Here is a 12,983-nt window from a genome sequence, read left to right on the forward strand (position 1 = left end):
ATCACAGCTGAGCACTCGTGCGGTCTTTTGACAGCGTGGGAACTGCCATTCTCTGACCGGCAGGGATGATTTAACCGCTCATCAGAAGCAATGTTTTCCGTACTGTCATGCACATAAAAGCGTGACAAACACCCGTTGTTCGGGCAGACGAACCCGAACAGTAACACAGGCTTTCTGGTCAAGTCTGTGTTCGGTGTCCGTGCCCGAACAGTAGGTGTTCGGTACGGACGCTGAACTTTAATGTTCGGGTTCTCCCATCTCTAGAAATAAGTTGTGGCTGGAAGAAGTCATAGTGGTTTGCGCTAGATGAAGAAAAAATGAATTACTCCAAATGCAGAAGTGTCTGGATTTACCCACACTGTGTATACAGATACCTTCCAGTCCACTACTATATGGTATTTGTATAGGAGTAGTATTAGTGTTAGCACGGTTATTTTAGATTAATGAACAGAATGGTGGTATTATTAGGTCACTATTTAATGGCAATATATGGTCTTGGTGTGACGGTAAGTCTGTATGTGGTATTAGATATTGGTCTTTGTATAGTTGACTTTTTTCTGTTTCTCCAGGGATATTATTTGTTATTTAGTAACTATATATGTTTGTATTATTTACACTACATGGCAAAAAGATAATTTTATGTCATTTATATATTGTATTTTTAATGGCAGGCTAACACAGACCATCAATGCTACTGGGGCCCCATGTATAGGAATAAAAATGAGGGGTGGATGGGGGTTAGGTCCAAACTTTGCTCGAGGACCCAAAGGAATCTAGTTTCGCCACTGTCTCAAAGATAAAGGCTTTATGGAAAAAACTTGGTTCCAATTTTGAAACCATATAACTAAAAACTTGCTAAAATTGTTTATCATATAGTTTTATGTTTTCAAACATAACATTCTGCTAAGAGAACTACAAGCCACTGGACCATTAGAATGACTGCCACACAGGAAAAACTATCCGAAAACAAACATACAATAACTTCCTAAATGCTATGTACGTAGATAGGCAGCAGCCGAGTGCGAATAGGGTTTTATTTTTTACCTAACTACAAACCTTTGCCATAAAATACAGAGGGGAAGTACAGGGGGCAAGGGTGGAAGACAAAGTCTTGGGGGTACTTTTTCATTGTGTTCCAGCCCCCATTCAGTGGCTCACATAGGGGCTTGCGTCTGAACTGTGGGAAAAATGGGATTCGGATGTATACGCGTGGTCAAAATTGTTGGTACCCCTCGTTTAATGACAGAAAATCCCACAATGGTCACAGAAATAACAAAAGTAATAATACATTTTAAAAAAATCTGAAAAAATGAACAAATGGAAGTAAGTCAGACATTGCTTTTCCACCATGCTTCCACAGAATTAAAAAAAAAAAAAAAAAAGAAAACTCATGAAATAGGCCTGGACAGAAATGACGGTACCCTTGACAATATTTTGTTGCACAACCTTTTGAGGCAATCACTGCAAATCAAACGATTCCTGTAACTGTCAATGAGACTTCTACACCTCTCTACAGGTATTTTGGCCCACTCCTCAAGAGCAAACTGCTCCAGTTGTCTCGTGTTTGAAGGTTGCCTTTTCCAGATGGCATGTTTCAGCTCTTTCCAAAGATGCTCAATAATATTTAGGTCACGGCTCATAGAAGGCCACTTCAGAATAGTCCAATGTTTTCCTCTTAGCCATTCTTGGGTGTTATTAGCTGGGTGTTTTTGGTCATTATCCTGTTGCAAGACCCATGACCGGCCACTGACACCAAGCTTTCTGACACTGGGCAGCACATTTCTCTCTAGAATCCCTTGATAGTCTTGAGAGTTCATTGTACCCTGCACAGATTCTAGACACCCTGTGCCAGATGCAGCAAAGCAGTCCCAGAACATAACAGAGCCTCCTCCATGTTTCACAGTAGGGACAGTGTTCTTTTCTTGATATGATATGATTTTTCCATCTGGGAATATAGAGCTGTTGTGCCTTGCCAAAAAGTTCCATTTTTGTCTCATCTGTCCATAGGACATTCTCCCAGAAGCTTTGTGGCTTGTCAACATGTAGTTTGCAAATTCCAGTCTGGCTGTTTTATGATTTTTTTTTTTTTTTTTTTTTTTTAACAATGGTGTCATCCTTGGTCGTCTCCCATGAAGTCCACTTTGGATCATACAACGACGGATGGTGCGATCTGACACTGATGTTCCTTGAACTTGAAGTTCATCTTTAATCTGTTTAGAAGTTTTTCTGGGCTCTTTTGTTACCTCTCGTATTATCCATCTCTGATTTGTCATCAATTTTCCTCCCGCAGCCATGTCCAGGGAGGTTGGCTCCAGTCCCATGGATCTTAAATTTCTGAATAATATGTGCAACTGTAGTCACATGTAGTCTTATAACTTTTACCTTTAACATGTTTGTCTATAATTTTCTTTCTAATCTCCTGAGACAACTGTTTCCTTTGCTTCCTCTGGTCCATGTTGAGTGTGATACACACCATGTCACTATACAGGCCCACTCACTAATTCCAAGACTGTAGACACCTGTGATGCTAATTAGTGGACACACCGTGATTTAACCCCTTCCCGACATGCACCGTACTAGTACTGCTCTGAGTTCCCGCAAATCGCAGTACTAGTACGGCGGCACGATCGCGCGGTCTCACAGTGATAAAAATCCCCAAATAAAGAAGATATAAAATAAATATTTTCCAATAAATCCATTTATTTACGTAAATTAAAAAAAACAATAAAATTACACATATTTGGTATCGCCGCGTCAGTAACGACCCGCTCTATAAAACTATCCCACTAGTTAACCAATTCAGTGAGCACCGAAAAAAAACAAAAAAAAAAACAAGGCAAAAACAATGCTTTATCGTCATACTGCCGAACAAAAAGTGCAATAAAATGCAATCAAAAAGACGGATATAAATAACCATGGTACCGCTGAAAACGTCATCTTGTCCCGCAGAAAAAAAGCCGCCATACAGCATCATCAGCAGAAAAATAAAGAAGTTATAGCTCCCAGAATAAAGCGATGCAAAAATTTATTATTTTTTATATAAAATAGTTTTTATTGCGTAAAAGCGCCAGAACATAAAAAAAATTATATAAATGAGGTTTCGCTGTAATCGTACTAACCCGAAGAATAAAGCTGCTTTATCAATTTTACCACAAGCGGAACGGTATAAACGCCCCCTCCCCCCCTAAAAGAAATTCAGGAATAACTGGTTTTTGTTCATTCTGCCTCACAAAAATCGGAATAAAAAGTGATCGAAAAATGTCACATGCCCGAAAATGGTACCAATAAAAACGTCAACTCGTCCCGCAAAAAACAAGATCTCACATGACTGTGTGCCAAAATATGAATAAATTATAGCTCTCAAAATGTGATGCAAAAACAATTATTTGCAATAAAAAGCGTCTTTTAGTGTGTGACGGCTGCCAAAAATAAAAATCCGCCCCAAAAAATGCTATAAAAGTAAATCAAACCCCCCTTCATCAGGTAAAAATAATAATTTTAAAAAATTTATTTCCATTTTCCCCATTAGGGTTAGGGTTAGGGTTGGGGCTAAAGTTAGGGTTTGGATTACATTTTCGGTTGGGATTAGGGTTAGGGGTGTGGTTAGGGTTATGGTTTCAGTTAGAACTGGGGGGTTTTCACTGTTTGGGCACATCAGGGGCTCTCCAAACGCGACATGGCGTCCTTTCGCAATTCCAGCCAATTCTGTGTTGAAAAAGTAAAACAGTGCTCCTTCCCTTCCGAGCTCTCCTGTGTGCCCAAACAGGGGTTGACCCCAACATATGGGGTATCAGCGTACTCAGGACAAATTGGACAACAACTTTAGGGGTCCAATTTTTCCTGTTACCCTTGGGAATATAAAAAATTTGGGGCGAGAAGATCATTTTTTGTGAAAAAAAATATGATTTTTTTACGGCTCTACATTATAAACTTCTGTGAAGCACTTGGAAGTTCAAAGTGCTCAACACACATCTAGATAAGTTCCTTAGGGGGTCTACTTTCCAAAATGGTGTCACTTGTGGGGGGTTTCCACTGTTTAGGCACATCAGAGGCTCTCCAAAAGCGACATGGTGTCCGATCTCAATTCCAGCCAATTTTGCATTGAAAAGTCAAACGGCGCTCCTTCCCTTCTGAGCTCTGCCATGAGCCCAAACAGTGGTTTACCCCAACATATGGGGTATCAGCGTACTCAGGACAAATTGTACAACGACTTTTGTGGTCCAATTTCTTCTGTTACCCTTGGTAAAATAAAACAAATTGGATCTGAAGTAAACATTTTGAGAAAAAAAGTTAAATGTTCAATTCTTTTTTTAAACATTCCAAAAATTCCTGTGAAGCACCTGAAATGTTAATAAACTTTTTGAATGTGGTTTTCAGTACCTTGAGGGGTGCATTTTCTAGAATGGTGTCACTTTTTGGCATTTTCTGTCATATAGACCCCTCAAAGTGACTTCAAGTGTGAGGTGGTCCCTAAAAAAAAAATGGCTCCACGGTCCGGAGGGGCGGCGATCTGAAAAGACGCGCAGCATGTCCGGAGTCGCAGGGCCGCCGCGTGCGGGTTTCCACGCATAGTGGAGACGGGATTTCATAAGATCCCCTCCACTATGCTGGAACATCTGGACGCTGCTTGTTTGACGCTGCAGCGTCAAACAAGCAGCGTTTACTTACCGTGGAAACATACCCTTATACCTTCCTAACAAAAAAAATTATTTTTCCAAAATTGTGCTAATGTATGATATGACTCTCTAATTTAAGGGCATAAAAACTAAAAGTTTAAAAATGTAAAAAGTTTAAAAATTGCAAAAGTTTCAAAATTTTCACCAAATTTCCATTTTTTTCACAAATAAACGCAAGTCAAATTGAAGAATTGTTACCATTATCATAAAGTACAATATGTCACGAGAAAACAATTTCAGAATCACCAGGATCCGTTGAAGCGTTGCAGAGTTATGACCTCATAAAGTGACAGTGGTCAGAATTGAAAAAAATGGCTTGGTCAGGAAGTTGAAAACAGGCTTCGGGGTGAAGGGGTTAACATGTCCCTTTTGTCACATTATTTTCAGGGGTACATCATTTCGAGTTCATACACACCAAACATGTCTAGGTTCTTTTCTATCTAAGGCTACTTTCACACTTGCGTCGTGTGACGCACATCGCAATGCGTCGTTTTGGACAAAAAACGCATCCTGCAAAGTTGCCCGCAGGATGCGTTTTTTCTCCATAGACTTGCATTAGCGACGCATTGCGACGGATTGCCACACATCGCATCCGTCGTGCGACGGATGCGTCGTATTTTGGCGGACCGTCGGCACAAAAAAAAGTTCCATGTAACTTTTTTTGTGCGTCGCGTCCGCCATTTTCGACCGCGCATGCGCGCCCGAAACTCCGCCCCCTCCTTCCCAGATTGCAGAATGGGCAGCGGATGTGGTGTAAAACTGCATCCGCTGCCCACGTCTTGCAGTTATTTCACTGGTTCCGTCCAGTAAGGGCCCGTCGCAATGCCTCAGGCCAACGTACCGACGAAAGTATGAAAGTAGCCTAAGTGCTGAAAAAAAATTCCAAAGTTTACTAAGAACGAAAAAAAAAAATATGCACAATTTTCCGTTAGCCGTAGCGTCTCCATTTTTCGTGATTCGGGGTTGGGTGAGGGCTCATTTCTGCGCTCCGAGCTGACGTTTTTAATGATACCACTTTTGTGCAGATACGTTCTTTTGATCGCCCGTTATTACATTTTAATGCAATGTCGCGGCGACCAAAAAAAAAGGAATTCTGGCATTTCGATTTTTTTCTCGCTAGGCCGTTTAACTGATCGCTAATCTTTTTTATTGATAGATCGGGCGATTCTGAATGCGGTGATACCAAATATGTGCATGTCTGATTTTTTTTGTTGTTTTATTTTGAATGGGGCGAAAGGAGGGTGATTTAGACTTACTTTTTTTTATATTTTTGAAGCTATTTATCTTTAAGTTTTGGCATGCTTCAATAGCCTCCATGGGAGGCTAGAAGCTGCCACAACTTGATCGGCTCTGCTACATAGAGGCAATGCTCAGATCGCCTCTATGTAGCAGAATTACTGCATTGCTATAAGCGCTGACCACAGGGTGGCGCTCATAGCAATCTGGCATCAACAACCTTAGAGGTCTCAAGGAGACCTCTGGTTGTTATGTCGACGTACCGATGACCCCCGATCACGTGACGGGGGAGTCTGCGGTGCGCGTATTTATGGCTCGATGCCCGGAAGCGTGCGTTAAATGCCGATATCTGAGTTTGACAGTGGCATTTGACTAGTTAATAGGCGCGGGTGGATCGCGATTCCACCCGCGCCTATTGCGGGCACAGACATGTCCCGGCTTTGATGCGGGCTCACCGCCACCGGAGCCCACATCAACGCGGGGGTACTGCCATTAGACGTACTATCCCGTCCAATGGCAGTAAGGGGTTAAACGAAGGGGTAGCATCAATTTTGACCAAGTGTGTATGTGACAGCGTGGCCATACCCTATTATGGTGCCAAAAGAGGGAATGTGCACCCTGCCGTGCATCATTTTCAGGGATATAGAGGCATGTAAACGTTTGGACACCGAGGGTGAAAAAATTACAAAAAGGAAAATGGGCCAATGCAAACGTTTGGGCACCCTGCATGGTTAGTACCTGTAGCCAGCCAAGAGTCTTTAATTCTTGTTTGAGGGATTTTCATCCATTGTTCCTCGGAAAATTCTTCCAGTTCTGTGAGATTCCTTGATCATCTTGCAAGCTATGCTATTGTGAGGTCTAGCCACACATTTTCAATGATGTTCAGATCAGGGGACTGAAAAGAACATTGTATATGTTCAAGTCCCCGAGCCTGCATGTCTCGTGGCTGTTTGATCGCCGCAACACATGCAGGGATTGCCTAACAAACAGGCAATGCCCTCATATGTTGCAGCTGTCTAATAGCCGCGGGACATGCAGGTGTGGAGATTCGAACATATTCGAGCAGGTTGAAGACACTCTGTTAGCACACGAGCATGCTCATATAACATCTTATCAGAACACTTTCACTCACAACTAATCATTGTCCATTTGTAGGAGCCATCCTCTTTTCAATTTCAGCTTTTTTACAGATGGTGTTATGTTTGCATCCTGAATTTGCTGAAGTTTAATTTAATCCATTCTATCCTCCACCTGTCCAATGATCCCCCATGCCATTGGCTGAAAAATAACCCCAAAACATGATTGATCCGCCCTCATATTTAATGGTTGGCGAGATGTTCTTTTCCTGAAATTCTCTCTTTGTCACACATACCTTTTATCATTTTGGCTAAAGAGTTCTATTTTAACCTCTTTGAACCACAGTTCGTCTTTCCAAAATGCATCAGGCTTGTTTAGATGTTCTTTTGCATACTTGTGATGCTGAATTTTATGGTGCGGTTTTCTTCTGATGACTCTTCCATAAAGGCCATATTTGTGCAGGTGTAGTTGAACAGTAGAACAATGTACTACAACTTCAGTCTGCTAAATCTTTCTGAAGGTCTTTTGCAGTCAAGTGGGGGTTCTGATTTGCTTCTCTAGCAATCCTACGAGCAGCTATCACAAAAATTTTGCTTGATCTTATAGACCTTATCCTGACCTCCACTGTTCCTGTTAACTGCCATTTCTTAATTACATTTCTAACTGAGGAAATGGCAACTTGAAAACGCTTTGCTATCTTCTTATTGCATTCTTCAGCTTTGTGGGCCTCCACCAATTTCATTTTCAAAGTGCTAGGCAGATGGTTAGATGAACCCATGGCTGCTCTTTTTTGGCACAAGGATAGTGGAGGCTGAGTTTTTATAAAGCTTGGAAATTTGTATCAGCTGGCCTTTCCTAACGATGATGGTGAACAAACCATTAGCCTACCAGGCTAATTAAGGTGTGAAACCTTGGTCAAGGTTTTTTATTTTATTTGCCCAAAATTGAAAGGAAATGTGCCTGTGACTTTAGGCCTTTTAGAGCTCATTATATCTTCAACTTGCTTAACTGTTCACAATAACAGTAATTTTAACTAGAGGTGCCCAAACTTTTATATGCCACTGTACACGCCTACTGGAGGTGGACACTCACTCCTGAAAATGATGCATGGCAGAGAGCACGTTCGCTCTGTCAGCACTAATATAGTCTATGACCTCATCGGCACATGTCTGAATTCTGTTTTTGGAGGAGGGGATCGGATGTTTGCCCCGACATGAGCCACTGAACGGGTGCCGAAACCCAATGTTAAAGCATGATTCTAGTCTATGGTCAAGTCGATGCATATGTCCAAATCCCATTTGGGGGGGGCACTGGTTGGGTGCCTGAACACAATGTGAAATCATCTTTAGGAAGCCAAGAGGAATGATGGCAGGCATATAATGAGACAATGGAGAATCACTGTACTTACCTAGAATATAACAAAATTAAAACAAGGAGGAGCTCTTGGATGTTATAGGGCATGTCCCTGGAGTGGCTATCTAGTCACATTAGGAATATCGGCACTGTCTAATTGACAGTCAGTTTGGGAGCCAATTACTAGAAACCATCGATAATTATATTTGAGCAGACAGAGCAGCAATGTACTAGACAATATGGGACAGGCCAGAAACCTAGAGATAACACTCAATACTATCAATGCAGTCATCAAATGGATTACATATTGTTACATTTTACTTTGAAATATTCAAAGGAGCTTCCTGATTATCACACTCGTACCAATAATGAGTGTCATGGATTCTGGTCTGTGTGATAATAATAGATGTGACACAAATTACGTGCCCATAAGTAATTCTCAGGTACCTTTGATCTGCTATCCTGAACGAATTCAGTTGCCTTCCGTAGCCGGCCTCTGGGACGCTCTCAGAATCAGACATCTGGCTACTTCGCTGTTTTAGACTAATCCGGCCCCAAAGGATTATAGATGGGGAAAAAAATGACATAGAGACAAGAGGGTCCTAACAAAAGGAATTTAAGTAAGCAGTGCTCACTAGAAGGACTATTAACCCACTCAGTGTACGAGAGAAGTGACCTGAACCACAATGAACCACATCTCGCAGCTCAAACATGTATGCGATCCTTGCCGGCCGTGCCTTTCGGGCTGCACAGCAGAGCGGTTCAGCAGCAGTACTTCATTATTCCATTAGCTTAGAGAAAAATATAAATAATTTCCATCAAACAGAATCTGGACAAGTCTGTGGAACATTTCTTGCTGGTTACTATTAGTTCTTGCCCTAAAGTATTAATTGTCACAGAATCATTCAGAAGAGCAATTAGTTGTATGCGAGGGAGACATACCTAGAAGGCAGGAGACTGCTGTGCATTACAAGGCTCCTTGTCATCTTACATAACTATTTTCTGGACTATGTGTCGTATATATACAGCCTTATTACATACAGATTTCATAAAAAGGAAAAAAAAATGTTGTTTTCATATTAATTTTCACATTATGGAATCTGATTGGAGGAAATGAATGTAATCATCATTGCCCGGATGTTAATCACACCAACTACGGGTATATGGACGTCTTTTTCAGGCGCATTTCGCTTAGAAAATATCTGTAGTTCCATGTAAAAACAACTCGTTCATATGTTCAAGCTTTTGAGCATCTTTAAACAACTTCATGTTTCCAAAAATGCCAAGTGGGTAAAAGTAGTGAGCTGTCCGTTCTCTCCTGCTCTGAAGTCACTACACACTTTATAATAGAAGTCAATGGGAAGGCTCAGAAAAATACCTGGAAGTCTGTCTGAGCACCTTTGTTTCTTCATTGTTCAATGAAGTTAAAAAAAAAAAAAGCCTGGAAAATGCCATAGATATTGCTATTAAAAAAAAAAAACATAATGCTGGTGAACAGAAACATCCAAAAGGTGCTAATGAATGAAACAACAAGAAAACATAATGCTTAAAAAAAAGTGGCTCAGGAAAAGAAAATGATGGCATTTCCTGAAGAGTCTGCCTCCTGCAAAACTTGGCAGATTTGACCACCTGAAAAAGACATTGTTTGCACATACCCTAAGAATATTCAGTAGTTTTACCACCAGGAATATACAATTGGATGCTATTTATACCATTATTGCTGGTAACTAGTTCAAGAGCAACCACTGGGTCCTGTGACCTGGATAAACACAGTACTGCTACACACTTTGCCAACGGAAACCCATCACGTTTCAGCCATTAGGATTCCTGGTAGTTGTTGTTTTTTTCGTTGTTCTCTAGTGTTGAGTGAACGTGCTCAGACGACGTTCTACTCAAGCATGCTTGGGGGTTATCAAAGTATCTGGGCGTGCTTGTATCTTATGTTCGAGTCCCTGCGGCTGCATGATTTGCGGCTGGTAGACAGCCTCAACACATGTGGGGAATGCCTGTTTGTTAAGGAATCCCAACGTGTTGAGGCTGTCTGACAGCGGCACATCATGCAGCCGCAGGGACTCGAACATAATATACGCCAGAGATACTCTGACAACACCGGAGCATGCTCTGGTAAGACGTTATTCGAGCACGCTCGCTTATCACTAGTGGTTTCCTGTGGCTGGTCCACACAACTACTTGGTGTTAGATATACTGTTCTTACATGGATGAGTTGCTCTTCCTTGGTAAATAATCACACTGCTGATGGAAGACTTCCCGCTCAGATTGTGCAGCATTTGTCAGGACGGCTTTCCATAAAAACAGTTTTTATACAATGTTTATTTTGGCACAACCAATTGTGTCTCTACTTTTCCATATTGCATATCACTGGCTTATAATCACTGATTGCAGTCGCAGTGTGTCCATATTGTCACACATGGACATGGGATTTACATCTGCTCCTCTTAACACATTGCTGAGCTTCAGGTCTCCAGATTAACGGAGAAGATGCTGAGCTTTATGGTTTGAGCTAAATGTTAAAAATGATTATAAGGTTTATTCACTGCTAGTGAACTCCATATTAATAGCTCCACTGTGCAGCAAAAAATAAAACAATAAAACTGTACACTTACCGCCTGACCTGGAGCATCCCTGTCCTGCCATTCCAATGAGAATGGCCTAGAGAGAACCTGTAGGTCAACGGGTCAAAAGTCACCAGTTTCTGCCCTTATTTTATTCCTGCTGCTTCCCAGAGTGTGACATTTTTGGTTATCCGCTACACGGTTCTATAATTGAGATCTGTAACTTTTTTTAGTGCCTTTTTATGGTGTTTGGGGAAGTTTCTCTTAGGCCAATTATGCAGAGCAGCCACAGAAATTAGCACTAAATAAGGCCCATATCTCTGGAACCATAAAAATTGGAGCACTCAGGAGAGCAGCAGCAGTTTTTGACAGGTCCTCTATAAGAACAAGTTAAAATACTGTATATTCAGACAAAGTAACTGGATTGCAGCATTATGAGACATTTGTATGCACTAATCACCAGCATTATTGGAGATGGTGTCCTGTAAAATATTTCAGCTGTCACTACACGTAATCCATGTATGATGATCAGAAACATGTATGCATCATGGTATCATGGGATGTTGTAAGAGAAGCTGGAGAAACACATACATATAGGAAGCACTCACCTCATTACCGCCAACAGCTTTGGTCAAAATGACTGCTGAGGAGACCGGAGGGGGCATACAGCTCACTGTCTGGAGACTGCAACAACATGACGCCAGTTAGGGAAAAGCAAGTAAGTCTTCTAAACGGCTTCTAAGCAACTGAGAAACGTACACATTTCTTCACATATACAAGGCAGAATACACATGAAAACAACATGGGAGCCAGAAAGTATTGGACAGAATGAGACTTATTCCTAACGCTTTCACATTACAGACAGTGGAAGAATAACTAGGACTTAGCAAAGTAGTGGGAACAATACAGGTCACTGTGTTCCAACAGATCAAGACCTTCATAAGGTAAGACCTAGTTACAAAGTGCACACATACCCAAAAATATAAAGCCAATCATCTCATACACATAAATCACTGGCAGAAAATCCAAGCTTCCAACAGAGGAGAGCAGGTATGAGCATACTGGAGTATTCTGCCGGAGGAGAAGTCACTGCCAAGCGGGGAATTGGAAATATCATTTCTGTTTGCTCTCAGTGATCACACACATTCAGACTTGTATCTGGCAGCTAAACGCCGCGTTCACACACAACATACATGCTGGGTTTTTAATGCTGATTTTTATCTGCAGTATAACATGCAATACCAATCTTTTTTATTATGACGTTTTTGCTGCATTCATCTCTTTATCTGGCCAGGTTCACACGAGACTATTAAAAATAGCCATTAAAAAACAACTTGGGATGATTTTTTTTTCTCTCTTGTCATCTGTAAGCAATTTTTTTTCTCTTATTAACTATTTACAAGACCACTTGCAGCTTTCTATTCTAAATACACAGATGCTATACTGTGGCTCTGTATGAGATCCCTTTTTTTCTTACCCAATATTTGGAAACTAGTGCATGCTACAATTTTTTTCTCAAGCAGATTCGGTTGGAGGAAAAAAAAAAAAAAATGCACTGAACAACCCAACTAGATTTGTCCATATTTTCACAGACCTCACTTAGAAATGCAACTGTGTTTTTGCATGCATTTTTTCCAGCTATATTGAAAAAATCCACAACTGAAACTACACAGTTCAACAGCATTTTTTAGACACAACTGGCATGATTTTTCATGAAAATCACATACACTTTTCTTGGACAGTTAAACGTTGCAGATTTTCTGTTCAAAAGAAAAAAGGTAGCAGAAAAAAAAAAAAGTGCGAGAGAACATTGCCTAAAACTTGTACAAGTCTAATACGCCACACAGCTGAGTGATAGTAAAATTGTACCCAGCCTATGTAGTCCTTTCTTACTCTGTGCCATTTTTAAAGAAATTATTATGCAGCCCTAATTTATGTTTTTTAGTCAATGCACACAAGTGTTTGGTGTTGGGAAAAAAAATAATAATTTGCATAAAACATTTTGGGATCTATTATAAATTCTAGATCACCATTAAAGAATAACAGTTGTTTTAATTTTTATTTAAAA

At 40.8% G+C, this 12,983-nt stretch overlaps 1 protein-coding gene across 2 annotated transcripts in view; it reads right to left on the reverse strand.

Annotated features, from left to right (window-relative positions):
- Positions 1 to 12,983, reverse strand: part of SLC10A7 (solute carrier family 10 member 7) — a 346,730-nt gene that overhangs the window by 215,807 nt on the left and 117,940 nt on the right. For both annotated transcript variants that reach the window (XM_077279290.1, XM_077279289.1), the window contains exon 4: positions 11,524 to 11,599. In XM_077279290.1, coding sequence (XP_077135405.1) covers positions 11,524 to 11,599 — 76 coding nt within the window. The remainder of the gene's footprint in view (positions 1 to 11,523; positions 11,600 to 12,983) is intronic.

This window comes from Ranitomeya variabilis, chromosome 1 (genome assembly GCF_051348905.1).
Source record: "Ranitomeya variabilis isolate aRanVar5 chromosome 1, aRanVar5.hap1, whole genome shotgun sequence".
Lineage (NCBI taxonomy): Eukaryota > Metazoa > Chordata > Amphibia > Anura > Dendrobatidae > Ranitomeya > Ranitomeya variabilis.